General features: G+C 45.7%; 2 protein-coding genes across 33 annotated transcripts in view; one reads left to right on the top strand and one right to left on the bottom strand.

The window, feature by feature from the left end:
- Positions 1-11,015, bottom strand: part of CCNY (cyclin Y) — a 208,919-nt gene extending 197,904 nt beyond the window's left edge. For 3 of the 5 annotated variants that reach the window (XM_009000191.5, XM_002750164.7, XM_078329893.1), the window contains exon 1: positions 10,315-11,015. Coding sequence is in view for 3 of the 5 variants with exons in the window: in XM_002750164.7 (XP_002750210.2) it covers positions 10,315-10,468 (154 nt within the window). In the remaining 2 variants the exon portion in view is untranslated. Of the gene's footprint in view, positions 1-1,041; positions 1,154-6,236; positions 9,129-10,314 lie in introns of those variants that run through there. The other 2 variants (XM_078329890.1, XM_009000192.5) reach the window with 2 other exon arrangements.
- Positions 10,557-16,928, top strand: part of LOC103794173 (uncharacterized) — a 50,742-nt gene continuing 44,370 nt past the window's right edge. For 25 of the 28 annotated variants that reach the window (XR_013519691.1, XR_013519688.1, XR_013519684.1 and 22 more), the window contains exons 1-2: positions 10,557-11,285; positions 11,430-11,574. Coding sequence is in view for 6 of the 28 variants with exons in the window: in XM_054258643.2 (XP_054114618.2) it covers positions 10,653-11,285; positions 11,430-11,573 (777 nt within the window). In the remaining 22 variants the exon portion in view is untranslated. Of the gene's footprint in view, positions 11,286-11,429; positions 11,618-16,928 lie in introns of all 28 variants that reach the window. The other 3 variants (XR_013519675.1, XR_013519692.1, XR_013519686.1) reach the window with 1 other exon arrangement.

Genomic DNA, 16,928 nt, shown 5'->3' with positions numbered 1-16,928 from the left:
GACGAAGTCGCATCCTGTGCTTCTGAAGAGAATTCGACCAACAGCCAAGTGCACCTGCAAAGCACATACAATAAAGATACCTGGCCTATCGGAATCAACAATCTTCCTCAGAGGGCAACGGTTCGCAAAGCAAGAGCATGTTCCAGCCCTCGAACAGACCCTCTGTGGTTATACCTAGTGCCATCCTCTCTAAACAATGGCTTGCTAGGCTTCCTCTAGACTCCCTACCCACCACCAAACAGGAGAAATGGCAAATCAGACATCAGACTTATCTTACAGAAAAGTGGGAGTCTAACATTTGCTAATATTAAAGTGAATAACAACTTGTATCTCTTCAATAACATCAACTTTGGCTTTCAGAAGATAGAAGGCAATCTCTAATGCTATATAAACCGCTTATCATCACGTTGCAAGCAAAAGAGCAACAAGCACTACATGGTAAAATAATGGTCCGCAGCTCGAGGGGAAAAAAGGCTATGGAATAATAAGATTTCCCTACTAACTGACAAAAGTAACATTCACTGCAAATGAAAGGAATCCCTGATAAATGTGCATGTCTGAAAGTTCTGAAACTGGGTTAAACACAGCATCACGACTTCTTTCTCCTCCAGGACTTTGGCAAGATACACAGACAAGGAGTCATAAAACCTGGACTTGTAAACAACTACGCAAAGTCTACGAACCTACTGTAAGAACCAGAAATAATGTAAAGGATTGTTATCATTGCACTAACTGGAATAAGTGTATCCAATAAAATCCTGAAAGTCAATTAAAACACTAAGATCTTGTAATCATTAATGGACAGAATTCTAAATTTGGAGTGAAATCTTTTCTTGAGAAGCAAAAAACAGACCTCAACCTTCCCACCCATGCACTAATTCCTCTGATTCATGTTAAATTTGCAGTGTGAGACAAGGAGTTTATCAAATATAAACAAAATATCCTTAACAATTTCTCTTTTTCCTTATTGCCCACCAAGAACAGAAGCATCCACCCAAAGTAAAGAATTTGCTTATAAAACGTTGTAAGTACTGCACTCACAGTTTTGAAACATATAGCTATATTACATAGGAACTCCCATGCAGAGTATTTCCTAGTCAGCCTTCACAGTCAGAAGGTCTATAATCAGAGGCGTCCAAAATAGAAATGACTTGCATTTCACCATCCAACTGGGATTTCTGCAAAGCTCACAAAGCAAACTGGCACGGATGTAATTGTAGCTGCTAACAATTCTCTTTACTGTGCCCAGCTGTACTTCTCTCAGTACCAGGAGCCAGCTGACATGTCTAAGCTGCTCGTACATCTCTGCTGAGCAAGCCAGTCACATACACCATACCCAGCAAAGCCCCACTATACAACCCCAATGGGAGATAATGTGTCTGAAGCCCCACTTATACATCCCCAATGGGGATGAACGTGCCTGAAATGGCACTGAGGTAATTTTTAATGAAAGTAGTATAACCATGGGAGACTAGACTCACCCCAGAGTTGTTACCATGGTCCAAAACACTTTAGAATTTCCTTTATGAAACTGCCTCTCAGATCAGTTTTAAAACCATACTAAAAAACAAAAAAGTTTCTTTACAAAGGAATAGGGCCAGACGTGGTGGCTCACACCTATAATCCCAGCACTTTGGGAGGTCAAGGCAGTCGGACGGCTTGAGCATCCGCTGGGCAACATGGCAAAACCCCATCTCTACAAAAAATATGAAAATTAGCCGGGCATGGTAGCATGTGCCTATAGTACCAGCTACTCAGGAGGCTGAGGAGGGAGATCACTTAAGCCTGAGAGGCAGAGGCTGCAGTGAGCTGAGATCACACCACTGCACTCCAGTCTGGGCAACAGAGCAAAACCTGTCTTAAAAAAAATAATAAAACCTAATGTATAGAATTCCCATCTTCTGACAAAGGTGAACAAAAGAGATTTACAGGTTTTCCGCTTATCTACTTGAAAAGCATCCTTCCTGGCAAGGCAACAAAATAGCAGTCTGGAGTTGGCCAATCCCTGAAATGACCTCTTCTGCCAGAGTCATCAAGAGAATTTGCAGTTAAAATCTCGCTGATTTGTGGGATCCACCATTTTGAGCTGCCAGCTGACACGCTCAATTTTAGCTTTAGCATACCCTTCTCTCCGAGCTGGCAGATAGCAAGGAAGTCCCTAGAAAAAGTAAAGGGAGACAGAGAGCCTAGCAACAGCTACCAGCAGCACACAGAGCCAAGAGAGGGAAAGGAAAGGTGGGCGGGGTATCTTCTGCAACTGTGGGTCTGGACAGACTCCTTTCCTAAAATAAATAAGAACAAACAGCCCCCAATAACCTGCTGAGCATTGCTCGACCTTATTATTTCAGGTCACCAACTACCCTTTATTAAAAGCAGTATTTTAATATAATAAAGCAGATTTATGCATACCTCAAAACCCTATTCTTTAAATGAATGAAAGAGCAAGCAAGCCAGTAAGTAAGTAAGTAAGTAAGTAAATAGGCCAGCCAGCCCTGGCTCCAGCTTGCACCTAAGGGTAATGCTGACATTCCTAGGAATGTGGTTCTGGGGACACAGCGGACAGTCTGGGTGGGCTCCATTACCCCCAGGAGTCAGGGAAAGCTTCTTCAAATACTCATCCCACTGCTCCTGTGTGGTACCACACTGACTTCAGAAAGATGCAACTCAGAAGAGTAATGAATGTGAGAAACAGTACTTCTATTCCAAATTCTACAGCCAGCAAGCACCCCACTCAAGGGTCAGACAGCTCTATATAACCTCACCCTACCCAACTCTAAAATTACAGTTATGCTCTGGGACTGCCTTGAAGCCTGTTTTGACGTCTTTGTTAAGATAAGCCCTTTAGGCTTCCAGCTTCTCTGGCTATGGACAATCCAAACACAATTAGGTGTAGATCTTGGAGTACACTGACGTAATACAAGAAAATCAATGTGAGTGCCACATTCGTAATGACGTAAGTTCATCTACCACTCTGTAGCTTATTAGGCATTTTAGCCTCATTTGGATCCTAACAGGACTACCTCAATGTGTAAGGCAAGGCAGTAATTTTAAGCACATTTTTTAAGCAGAAGAGGAAGGTGAGGTTCAGCAGGACAGAGGCCCCTCAGTAAAAGCAGAGATACATCTGAAATGAAGGTCTTCCCATTATGAGGCCTCTTTTCTTTGCCCCCCCCACACTTCCCAGAGCCGGGAGCACGCCCTATAAACCCCCTGAAAAGAGCCCTCTCACACTTTATCCTCCTTGAGCCTCCCCTTTCTTCAGGAAAGACAGGCTAGAATAATGCTGAGAATCAGAGAAGAAATGGTCTCCTGACCAAGTCTCCCAGCAACAAACTACTCAGCATCTTCACAAGACAAGAAATGCTGCAGACAAAGTGAACTCTCCCCTTCTTCGAGCTACAAAACACTACTCGAAATACTACTGAAAGGATGAGGGGCTTACATCAACTGTCATTGCTGGGGACCTACCATCGTGGCCCAGTGTTGAATCATGGAAGGATTCAGTGTCTCCTTAAAGTCTATCTGATGTGACACACTTGAAGCTAATTCTCTGACCCTATGTGATTAGAACAGAATTTCAAAGCCACTCACATATCCTGTTTCTTCCTATTTTTTGGTTCTGCCTCTTCCTGGATAGAAATAAATTTGATCCTTGCATCAGTTTCATCTAGCCAGAAATATAAAAGCAAGACCATCATGCCAAGCACAGTGGCTCACGCCTGTAATCCCAGCACTTTGGGAGGCAGAGGCGGACAGATCACCTGAGGTCAGGAGTTCCAGATCAGCCTGGCCAACATAGTGAAATCCCGTCTCTACTAAAAATACAAAAATTAGCCAAGCATGGTGGTGCGTGCCTGTAGTCACAGTTACTTAAGAGGCTGAGGCAGGAAAATCGCTTGAACCCGGGAGGCGGAGGCTGCAGTAAGCCGAGATGGCACCACTGCACTCCAGCCTGGGCAATAAGAGCAAAACTCCACCTCAATTTAAATAAAAAATAAAATAAAGACCATCAGCTTTGTAGAGGAGGGTGAGAAGGCAAGAAAATCTACCACTGCACTGAATTATGTAATTTTCATTCCTCTCAAAAAGCAGGCAGGAGGGGCCAGGCTTGGTGGCTATAATCCCAGCATTGTGGGAGGCCAAGGCAAATGGATCATTTGATGTCAGGAGTTCGAGACCAGCCTGGCCAACATGGTAAAACCCCATCTCTACTAAAAATACAAAAATTGGCCTGGTGGTAGTGATGTGCGCCTGTAATCCTAGCTACTCTGGAGGCTAAGGCAGAAGAATCACTTGAGCCTGGGAGGTGGAGGTTGCAGTGAGTCGAGATCTTGCCACTGCACTCCAGCCTGGGCAAGAGAGTGAAACCTTAGCAGGAAGGAAAGTAAAAGTCCTAATCACAAAATATTGCTAGCCAAAAGTATACAGGCAATAACTGTAAATCTCTTGAAACAAAGTGGGCTGGACCAGGCACCAGGAGGTTCAGAGTCTAGATATGCATCATTTTCTAATTAGCTGTCACAGGACAGTTGAAGTATGGAGGCAAACTGACAGCAGACTGAACCTCAGCTGCCACTAACAAAGTGAGGAACCTTCCGCAAATGTCTTAACCTTTAAGGCTCAATTTCTTCACCTAGAAAAATGGGGAGAATGATGAGAAGACCAAGAAAGAGAATACAGGTCAAGTAATTAACACTTCTTGGCCCAAAGTTAGCAGAGAAAATTCTACTACCATCATCCATGATCTGCATAACCTGGGCAAGAAACTGTACCTGAGATTCAGTCTTCTCACCTGTGAAAAGGGGGTGTGAGAGCAAAGGACTCCCTGATTCTAAGTAAAAACAGAATATATGAAAAGCGAGTGAAGATAGGTCATGGAGCCATGGTCAGTGCTATGGTGAAGGACTCTCTTGACAAATCAAACTGCACCTCTCCACTCTGCTAACTAACACAAAGTCGCGTGCTTGGTCAGAGTGTCTCCACACATCTTGCAGGCAGTGTGGCTGATAAGTCTTAGCCTGGAAAGAAAGTCCATAGGTACGTTCTGCCCACCAGGGCTGGTAATGTTAATGTGGGACCAAGATTCAAGAAAGAGTGCTGCAGAGGTGTGTTAAATAGACTGCAGACACCCGAGGAAGCCAAGAGCAATGCTGCAAGCTCATCCTACAGGAGGCACTTAGATTCTACATTTCCCGTGTCCCCACCCTTCTAATGGCAAGTGTACTTTTGCTGGTTATCCCTCCACTGCTTGGGATGAGTCCCTGAGGCTTCTAGTTTCTCTGGCTGTGGAGTCCAAACACCATGTAAGACACTTCACATGTCAGACAAGAAAACCAATATAAGTGACTACGTTCATCATTGCAGATGTTCATCTAGTACTTTTTGGTTAACTAAGCATTTGAGTCTCAACTTGATCCCGAAGGATGTAAGGCCACAGCTAAAGTCATTCATTGAAAGAAACAAGGGAAAAAGATTAAACACAGCACATTATTAAACAGATCCCCATTAGCCAGGGTTTCCTGTCGGCCTGGCTGTGTTTTCTCTTGTTATGCTTTAAAACGTTTACGTTTCATTTCAGGACTTCGCCCTATCTGCTACCTCTCAGGTTAACCTACAAACAAAGACAAAAAGATTCACATCCATGCTGCTTTCATTATTACAAGTCCTCTTCATTGTCTCCTTGCCTCCTGTTTCCCCTCACCCAATAAACACACTTGATGATGTTCTCACTCACGTCCTTCAGTGGTTGGTTTCACCCAACAAATTCATTCAACAAATACAGTATTTTCAAGGAATCAGGTGCTACTCTAGGAACTTGGGTTACATCAGTGAACCAAACAATAAATGTTCTATTGGAACTTACATAGCAGGTGAAGGTAGCTATTAGATATGTTTACACTTATATAGTATATCATGAGGTGACAGGGAATAAAGAAACAGGAGTCAGGGAATGTGCACTGGGATTGCCAGTGGGCAGCAGGAAGGATGTTTAAAGGGGGTGATTGGAAACGCCTCCCTGAAAAGGTGAGGCTTGAACCAAGGCTGCAGGCGATAAAGGGACTCAGCCAAGACGGCACATGGAGAACAGAGGAAGAGAACAGGGGTGGAAGTTGGTATCTGGCACGTTCCAGGAAGAGCAGGGAGGGAGACCAATGTGGCTGGAATGAGCAAGCGACAGAGTGAGCTGATGGCAGGCAGATCACAAGGGGTCCTGGAAACCACTGTAAGGCTTTTACTTGTGCAATGAGAAGTTGCTGCCATTTTTGAGTGAAAGAATAAGAAGTTAACGCTTTTTAAAGGATCTCTGCCATGGCTGTTGTGTTGAGAACAGACTGGAGCAGGCGAGGGTAGAAGTAGGGAGACCAGGTGGGCTGGGAGAGACAGCAGCTGCTTAGATCTTCAGAAGAGCAGCAACAGAGGTGTTGAGAGTGGTCAGCGACTGGATATATTCCGAGGACCCAGGGCCACACCTTCCTAGCAGAAAGGATACAGGACGAGGGAGAAATGAGTTGTCAAGGATAACAGGTAAGCCATCAGAATGAAAAGAATGAAGTTGCCATCAACCATTTTGAAGTAAAACCCTACCAGGACACTATGGCACAGCTGTTACAAGTGTCCTGATTTATCTGGTCTCCTCACATTTTAAATTCTCTTTAGACCCTCCCTCCCTTTTTCCTCCCACAGAAATAATCTAATCATGGAAGTGTGGACTGAATAACTGTTGCAGACAGAAGAGTTTCTCTTTGATAAAGTATGGATACGAAATGACAACAGACACCCTATCCCAGAAGGCAACCGCAGACTAGCTAATGTTTGATGGCTAAGTCAAGCAACAATGGGAAGTTCCCATTTGCCACGTATTGACGTGTGACTCTGGACAAGTCATTTCTCCTCTCTCCTCTCATTTCTTTGTTTTAAAGTAAGGATAATATTACCCATAGAGTTACTGTGAGTTCTAAGTGAATGAACAGAATTCAAGTACTCAGAGCGACAGCTGGTGGCAGCTGGTACAGGGTAAGTAATATATAGGTTGCAAGTGGCTGGGCGTGGTGGCTCAAGCCTGTAATCCCAGCACTTTGGGAGACCGAGGCGGGTGGATCACGAGGTCAAGAGATCGAGACCATCCTGGTCAACATGGTGAAACCCTGTCTCTACTAAAAATGCAAAAAAAATTAGCTGGGCACGGTGGTGTGTGCCTGTAATCCCAGCTACTCTGGAGGCTGAGGCAGGAGAATTGCCTGAACCCAGGAGGCGGAGGTTGCGTTGAGCAGAGGTTGTGCCATTGCACTCCAGCCTGGGTAACAAGAGCGAAACTCCGTCTCAAAAAAAAAGAAAAAAAAAAAAAAAAAATATATATATATATATATATATATATATATGTTTCAATTATTATTATCATTTTTTTCCTAAAGAATTGTTCTGAAAATTACTAACATTATTGTTATGTATTGTTGTTTTTTCTTAATCTCTGAATGATATTATAAGAAATAATACCTGGGGAGCATGAGTCTAATATCAATTTCAAAAATAGGAATAACCTAACACTAATATACACTGAGAACAAAGACACATTAACTTGACAGTAAGCACCATAGACACCTAAGTACCCAGACACTAAAATTGCCACTGAAATTCTATAGGACAAATATTACCCCTTCGTGTGTCTGGTGGCAGAGGGGAGAAAACATGGATATATATGTTGTATCTCTGTGATTTAAAGACACTAACCTATTATAGAAGACCCATGAATTTCTCCAAACCTTTCTACATCAGCTGGGTGGTACGTATTTCAGGACATACAGAAGATGGTACTTGTGTACTTCAGCTTTTGATATATTCTAGAATCAATAATTCTTATAGTTTTAAAATGTTTACTAATAACCTAACAATCAATACAACTCAGTTCAAATACATACAGATACACATAGGCAAATACAGACATACGGATGTGTGTATATGTCACATACGTATGTCTATATGTCTATATTTGCCTATCTGTCTCTGTAGGTGTATATATATATACACATCTGTATGTCTATATTTGCCTATCTATATGTATATATATACATACACACATACTATTTAGCTAAAATCTGTTCTCTTCTCTTAACCTCTAATAATGAATTTCTACCAAAAATGTCCCTGAACAGCAGGTAACACTTCCAAGATTTGCCCAGCCAACAATTCTCAACTCTACCTGCATCTCAGAATCACCCTGGAGAGATTTAATTAAATATATTAATGGCAATGTCCAACACTAGATTTCTGGTTTAACTGAAACCAATGTCAATGTCGAGAACTGCCAGCTGGGTCAATGCTAGAAGTATTATTTATTGAATTTGAGAGACAGACAGTTAATTAGTATTTCGGGGTTTAAACTAGCATCATATGAACTGGGATCTGAGATGAGAGGGCACCACCCCACAGCCTAGATTGGAAACCTGCCCTATAGTCTCTCAAACTATCCTGAATCTCCAAAACAGTCTTCCAAATGTTCTCTTGAAAATACCTGATGACTGAAACTTAAGTTTTAGTTGAAATGAAAGAACACTCAATACTATTTCACTGTACTCTGGCAAAATCATACTAAGCCTTAGTGCCAAATACCTGGTTACCATTATTTTTTCCACCTTATGTCCTTACAATAGTTAAAATAACTGTATGCAGCCTGGCTCTAAGAAATGTGAATCTTCTTCCGTTTTTTTTCTTTCTTTTTTTTTTTGATCCATCATTCAAAATAATTTTTGAATTATTTTTTATGCACAACATAAAAAAGAAATTATTTACAAATGTTTTCACCTGTCAACATTGTACAGGACTGAGTAATGGCTTTCTGTAATAAACTCACTCATTTACTCTGCCCTTTAAAATGCAATATTTACTGAATGTTTATTATATGCTAGACTTTTCTTTCAAGTGCTAGAGGCTGTGAAAGTGATTGAGACAGATGGGGTCTTCATCCTTCTAGATGCCTTTAAATGCATAAATTTAAGAAGAAAGTATGGCTGTAGTTCAAAGCCATCTAAAGAGTATGTTAAAAATAATGGAAATCTAAAATAACAACACTAGAAATGTCATATGGAATCATAATTTACTAAGCGCGTACTAAAAACCGGACTGTGTTAGTCCCTTTCTACATGACACTTTTTTAATAAAGATGCTCTCCTAAAAAGATGAAATTACCATTTAGAAAAAATCACACGAAAACAAACGAGATAAATATTTTCTTTAGCAGAGTTTAAATGTGGCCTTTCCACAGTAGAGAGAACACTCCATCCTAAAGACGATAGAAAACAATTACGAAGTTGTGTCCATTCATTGACACAAAAATTTTTCCGTATTAGTTCAACTAGATTAATCATGAGAAGACGTTTCGGTTAAGAAAAATCACGTTGTCATAAAAAGATATTTCCAATCTCAAACCTTTTAAGTTGAAAATTCAGTCAACGATATTTTAAGCTTGATGCTTAATGATATCACTGGGCCACAGGGCTAACAAAACGTTGCCAAACCAATAAAATAAAGCATTACTGGGTGCAGTAATTAATCTTAGCTTTTCTTTTTGCAAACTCCAATCCAACCAAAAGTGTGGACGAAGCCCCGGTTATGAATTCCCAAGTAAATCAGAAATTCACAGGACTGCAATTCGAGTCCAAGCAAAAACTGTGTGACTTAACCCAAAGGTGTCTGACAATCTTTTAAAGAGCATTCTCGGGAGAAGCGATTTGCCTCTAAACCGGGAACCGCCACCCCCCCCAAAAAAAAAACCCTTTTAAAAAAAAAACTTTTTAAAGAGAATGGTAACGGAGGTCAGTCAAGTGGAGTCCACTTGTAAGGTTCCGGGGAACTGACTTAAGTCAACACGGATCTCCAACTCCAGGTTGGAGACACCGGGACTCCAAAACGGGAATCCACTCCCACCGCTTTTGCAAGACAAACCCGTGCACAACTTGGCTTCGGGCTGCATTCAGGCAGTGCCTGTTCCGGGCCGCCCCCGCCCAGCGCTGGCCGCTCCTCTGCGGACGAGGGCCGGCCCCTGTCACCCCCGCGACCTACACGCACACACTCGCCCCCGGCCCGCCGCGCTCCGGTGCCACGGGCCTGCAAAGTTTCCGCGGCCGCTCACTCGGGGATAACCAGCGAGGGGTACGCCCGGAGGCTGGGGGACCCCCGGCGCCTTGGCTGCGCGGACGAAGCCCCGGTTGTGCACGCGTCGCCGAGAGCGGCTGGGCCGGCAAGAGCACGCGGGCCGCCCCTACGCTGGGTGTGCGTCTGCAACCGCGGGGCGCGCAGGGCTCGGCGGGCCGCACTCACCGTCGATGTTCTCCCGGTCGCTGATGTGCTGCAGGTTGCAGCCCGTGTCCTCGCGGCTCAGGTCCGTGTCCGGCCGGTAGGACTCCAGCCGGGAGTGGGCATTCCTCCGGAGCTTGGGGCTGGACGACACGCAGCACGAGGTAGTGTTCCCCATCTTCGGCGGCCCCCGACTCCAGCTGCGGTCCTGTTCTCCCCGACCCCGGGAGCTGGGCGCAGGCAGGCGCGGGGCGCGGGCGGCGGGGGCGTAGGGGGAGTCCCGCCCGCTCGCCGCCGCGGGAGGGGGCAGTAGCCACGGCCGGCCGCCGGGTCAGCAGCGGCGGCGGCGGCGGGGCCTCGCCATGGGCGGCGGCGGCGGCGACGAGCGGGCGGCGGCCCCGGCTCCCCCTCGGCCGGCCTATCCGCGGCGGAGGAGCGCTCGGGTCCGCGCGACTGCGGCCGCAGCGCCTAACTCACCCCGCCGCGGCCATGGCGGGCGGCGCCGCGCAGGCCGCCTCCCCCCGCGCTTCTCAGTCAGCGTCCCCTTCCCCGGCGGCGACGGCGGCGGCGGCCTCGACAAGAGGTTCCGGTTCAAGCCGGGGGCACGCGTGTCCGCGCCAGGCAGCGGGGCGAGCCGACGAGTGGGCAGGCAGCGGGCGTGGAAGCAGCCCCTGAGCCCAGCGCGGCGCGGCACGGCCGGGGAGGATGTTGGCGGCCCTCCCCCTGGCGGCGCGCGCCCCCTCGCCGCATTCCCCGCCCCGCCCCGCCCCGCCCCTTCCCTCTGCCCTGGAAGCAGATCGGCGGCCGAGGGGAGGGCCGGGGCGGCGCGGCCCTATGCGGGTGAGGGGTCGCTACCCGCGGCCGCGCCTCTAGCTGGCGCTGGGGTCGCGGGAATCGTCGGCGGGAGCTCGAAATCTGGAGGCCCTTCCCCGCCGGGCCTCGGCCTCCTCCACTCCCCCGGGCCGGACAGGACGGGGCCTAGCGCGGGATGCGAGGTGCGTCCCCGCGGCCCGCAGCGGGCCGGAGCTCAGCCTAGGCCGGGAGGAGGATCCGGGCCCTGGGCACCGAGGCTGCGCCTGCCTCTCCGAGACCGGGCTGGCTCTTTTTTTTCCTCTTCTTTTTCTAATTTACTTTTTTAGGGAGAAGATTTCGCTCTGTCGCCCAGGCTGGAGGACAGTGGCGCGATCTTGGCTCACTGCAGCCTCGAACTCCTGGGCTCAAGCGATTCTCCTGCCTCAGCCTCCAAAGTAGCTGGGACTATAGGCTCGCGTCACCCCGGCTAAGGTAGGGGGGCGTGTGTATGTGTCTCCACCCACTCCTGGCTAAGGTGGGTGTGTGTGTGTCTCCAACCACACCTGGTTAAGATAGAATGTGTGTGTGTCTGTCTGTCTCCAGCCACGCCCGGCTAAGGTGTGTGTGTGTGTGTGCGTGTGACACAGTGGCTAAGCGATTCTCCCTTGTGTGTGTGAAGGTAGGGTGTGTGTGTATGTGTCTCCGTGTGTCTCCAAAGTAAGTGATTCTCCCTCCTCAGCCTCCAAAGTAGCTGGGACTACAGGCTCGCGTCACCCCGGCTACGGTAGGGGGGCGTGTGTATGTGTCTCCACCCACTCCTGGCTAAGGTGGGTGTGTGTGTGTCTCCAACCACACCTGGTTAAGATAGAATGTGTGTGTGTCTGTCTGTCTCCAGCCACGCCCGGCTAAGGTAGGGGTGTGTGTATGTGTGTGTGTCTCCAAAGTATCTAAGGTAGGGATGTGTGTGTGTGTGTGTTAACTTTTTGTAAGGAAGGCATCTCATAGCCCAGACTGGTACCGATTTCCTGGCTTCAAGTAGTCCTCCCGTCTCTGTCTCCCTTGGGATTACAGGAATGGGCCAAGGTGCGGGCCTTTTTTCTTTTGTTTAGTTATGTATTTGGTAAGCATTTAAAAGAAGCTAGGCCTTGATGTGGGAGTTCTCTCTTCTATTATATTTCGAGCTTTGCCGAGGACTTGAGGATAATCTTGTTTTAAGGCCTGAAATAAATCTTGGGGTCCTAGAGCTATTTTAATGTTGAATTTGCTGTGGAGTGTTTTGAGTTCCTTGGAAGTTAACCTGAGGTAGAGAACTAAGGTAACACAACGCATTGACTGCCCTAGTTTTGCTTTTAGAATGCCATCAGGTTTTGTCGCTTTGGGAACAAGTTAACTTAGGCCAGTTGACTAGGATAAAGGTATGTGAACGAGCCTGGCTCAGAGGAAAGTCCAGTAAATGTTGGTTCGAATCCCACCCAAAGCCCACAATGCCAGCCATCCCTGACTTTTCTTGCCTTTATTGGGAAGGATATAAGGTGCAGAAACAGCCTTCCCACCCTTTTTTCCAAATATGTACTAAAGGAGTCATGAACAGAGGCTGGTAGGGGGCTGGGAATATCTTTGAACTAGTTCTCGGAAAAAAAAAAAAAAAACCAGCACAACTATCTTAATTTTAAATATGAGAAAACTGAGGCCCAGAGAGATGAAATCATGCCTTCTTCAGATCTCAGCACCTGTTAGTGACAAATCCAGGTACTAAAAGGGAAGAGAAGATATAAGGGACTTAGTATTTATCTAGCATCAGCAATGTGTGGCCATCTTGTGAAAGGCTTTATAAACATTTCATTTAATTCTCTGCATCTAGCCATTTTTTAACCTGTGCTTTCCCTCCTTCTCACAGGACTGTTTGTACATTTATTAGTCCATATTTTTATTTTTTAGATTTTTTTTTCTCTTAATTCCTTCAGCATAGTCCAATTTTTAAAAGCTCCATCCTCTCAACTGTGTTAATGCTATTTGTTAGGATAAGTGACAAACGTCCCTGGAAAATAAATGGCTGCAAAGTGGTCATGCTGACCAGATGAGAGAAGAAGTATAAAAGGGAAATTCTGAAGAATGACAGCCCTGGAGAGGGTGGGTAGACAACAACAGTACAAAATAGTGCCCTTCCCTTCCTCCTCCTGCTTCCTGGGAAAACTGATTGGGGCACATTCACAATTGCATGTGTGTATTCAGATTTTCTGTGCTATGAAGGTTGGGTCGGATGGCTGAACCCTTGGGAGAGGAGTTCCCTTGTCTGTTCTGATTGCTGCTTTGTACTTTGGGCCATATATGAAAGTCAGCATCCAGTCAATGAAACATCGGAATGTGGTGTATCTACTCAGGCGCATTAAGCAATTTTTATTTCATTATAAAATGTATAACATTTACATTCAAATTATGGTTTCTGAAGGCCTTAAGAGAAGAAAGAGACAATGACACTAAGGTGACAGCATGGCTGGCTGCATGCTCTCTGTCCGAGCAGGTCGCTGGGCAGTGTTAACTGGAGAGAGCATCTAGAGGACTAGAGATCAGTGTAGCCACGTACCCTCAACAAAGCGTGGTACAGCCTCTGGTCTGCCAGGATTCCCACCCCCCACCACCCCTACCTCCTCTGACATTTCTACCATATTCCCCTTAGGTATGTACCTGCACTTACTGAGGTCAGCAATTCTGGAGAGAAAAGATATGTACTAAAGCCTCGCTAGTGGTTTACCTGGGTGCCGACTCCCTCGATGCACCCCACATGCACACTTCACACTCCTCCAGGCAGATGCTCCCTCCCTGACACACAGTGACACTTTGGGGGAAATTACAGAACAGTAACCAACTATGAACAGAGAAATGTGATGTCAAAATGATACTAATGAGAGATGTCATTTCTTGAAAGCCTGCTAGCTGCCATGCACTGTACTATTTCTAACATCTAAATCTGATAAGTTGTACCCCATTTTATAAATAGACCACTTTAACTTTGGTAAGTAAACCTATGCAAGATCAAAATACTGAGAAATGTCCTAACAGGATTTGAACCTGGTTCTAATTTCAAAGTCCAAGCTACGTCCACCCAAACCTCCTACCTGCCATCTCCAGGACTTTGTGAATGGAAAAGCAAGTGTTACTTCTCTCCTCTTTTTCTGCCCTAAAGAAAGCTGGGAGCTGACTGCTTAGGACTGGTACTAAACTTTAAGAGAGAAAAGGATGAGGGGAGCCTTGTCATTTCTGTGGGGCTCAGCCCTCCAACCAGAGTTAAGAAGATAGGCAACAAGGTTGAGGAATAGCCATATGCAGAAACAACGTGAGTATCTAGCCACAGCATCTCTAATACTGTGTCACTCGGGAATCTGAATGCAGGGACGGTTCCTCAGCAGACTGTGGATCTAGCCCAGAGTGTGGACTAGGGGAGTGGGAAAGGGCAGAGGTATGCACCAAGCACTGTAACAAGGCCTGTCCTCCAGCCTGAGGAGGGTTGGGAGGATGGCTTGAGACTGGGAGCTGGAGGCTGCAGTGAGCTGTGATTGCGCCACTGCACTCCAGCCCAGGTGACAGAGTGAGACCCTGTCTCTAAAAAAAACAAACCAACCTGGATCTCATACCCACCCTGCTCTTTGAGCAGAAGGAATCATTTGAGAATTATTTTGTCTCATCTTCCTCCTTGATCACTGTTGAAGAATTTGGACACTGTAAACAGGTAAACATAAAACTTAGGTGAACTCTAGCTAAGTCGGTACTCTTCACACTTTTTTGGCAATAGTAGCTTTGTTTTTCACAGAAAAAACAAATTTTCTGTGGAACCACACTATTTAAAACATAAGCAGTATTAGTATCAACTTAAATAATTTATAAAAACAATCAAGAATAGGCTACCTTAATTGAATCAGGAGATAATTGCAGTCTTACATCAGCTACACTCATATCCATGAAATATGAGTCAGTCATTTGCACAACTCCCTGAGTCACCTCCTGGAACACAAAGCACTGAGCCAAGTTAGCCCAGGACCTGAACCTGAACCTGAAGGAAAATGTGTATTGTCTCCTTGGGGTATGGCTGCCCTTTCATGTGGTAGTCAGTTCCTCATGTCAGTTACTCAAGCATTTCTAAGGCAGTTGTGGCGTAACCAAGACCTTCTGTGTGTTGTGCTACTGCAGTTCCTCCTGTCACCGACCTCTCCTTCAAATGGGGCCTGCCTTTTGCCTTTGGTGGTAGGCAGTCCACAGTCTAAGCAGCTACTGGGAAAGTATTTACTTTGATAGCACTTGACCTTGATTGAGGCAGGTGACTCATTTATGGATAACATTTTTGAGGATATACTGAGCCAGGCATTTTGAGGATACAAAAGTGGATAAGATACAGTTTCCATTCTGGGGAAACTCACAGTCCAGTAAGGTAAACAATCACAAGAACAAGTTGCCAGCAGTGAGAGTGATTGCAGCCACTGAGTGGTGAAATCTGAGGAATGCCAAGCCTGTTGCCTATAAATATCTACATTTATTGCCTGTGCATATACCTAAAATTCCACCATGAGAAATTTATTTCCATGAAATTAGGAACTACCCAGAAATCCTCTGTCCAAATAAAAATTCCCACCAGAAAATAAGGATGGCTGATAGATTTAACTAGTAGTACCAAGTCTTTTGGACCAGAGGAACTGCCAGGGACAGTGTGTTGAGGAGGATTCTGAGGTCATGTTTCAGCTTGGCAGAGAAGGGTGCTGCCATGAGGGAAGGAGGGAGGGAGGGTAGCTCTTCTGCCACATAGTTTTTCTTAAGTTAAACCTTTGTTCGTGGAATGCATGACGAAACAGGGACAGCCAGGGTCTCTGGCATCTGGGAGAAAGCCCACTTGGAAACTGATTTATCTACCTCACCACTGCAAGTTCACCATCTGTCCCCAGGCTAAATGGCCTTAGGATGCCCAGTCCCTCCCTTGCCAAAGTCTACCTTCTTTATGCTTCCTTTTCAAGAAGTGAAATGGGGTGTGTGCGTGTGTGTGTGTATGGTATAGATATATATATCCTATATATCATATATATGAGATCCTTGAGAACTAGGATGTACCTGTGATCAGGCAGAGTCTAGCATGCAGCAGGGTCAGGCATAGGTTTTGTGTGTGTGTGTGTGTGTGTGTGTGTGTGTGTGTGGTATAGATATATATATCCTATATATCATATATATGAGATCCTTGAGAACTAGGATGTACCTGTGATCAGGCAGAGTCTAGCATGCAGCAGGGTCAGGCATAGGTTTTGTGTGTGTGTGTGTGTGTGTGTGTGTGTGTGTGTGTGTGTGGTATAGATATATATATCCTATATATTATATATATGAGATCATTGAGAACTAGGATGTACCTGTGTTCAGGCAGAGTCTAGCATGCAGCAGGGTCAGGCATAGGTTGTGTGTGTGTGTGTGTGTGTGTGTGTGTGTATGGTATAGATATATATATATCCTATATATCATATATATATGAGATCCTTGAGAACTACGATGTACCTGTGATCAGGCAGAGTCTAGCATGCAGCAGGGTCAGGCATAGGTTTGTGTGTGTGTGTGTGTGTGTGTGTGTGTGTGTGTGTGTGGTATAGATATATATATCCTATATATCATATATATGAGATCCTTGAGAACTAGGATGTACCTGTGATCAGGCAGAGTCTAGCATGCAGCAGGGTCAGGCATAGGCTGAAGTGAGAGAGGAAGCTACTTTGCTCCCCAATGACTATTCTCCCATCTCCCGTAGTTTCAAGGCCTGTTTCTTGAGGAATAGCAATAGTCCCAGCTCAAAAATGACAGCTGGCCAAGGGACTAAGTCT

Source organism: Callithrix jacchus, chromosome 7 (genome assembly GCF_049354715.1).
Source record: "Callithrix jacchus isolate 240 chromosome 7, calJac240_pri, whole genome shotgun sequence".
Classification (NCBI taxonomy): Eukaryota; Metazoa; Chordata; class Mammalia; order Primates; family Cebidae; genus Callithrix; species Callithrix jacchus.
This window is presented reverse-complemented; position numbering and strand designations above follow the sequence as displayed.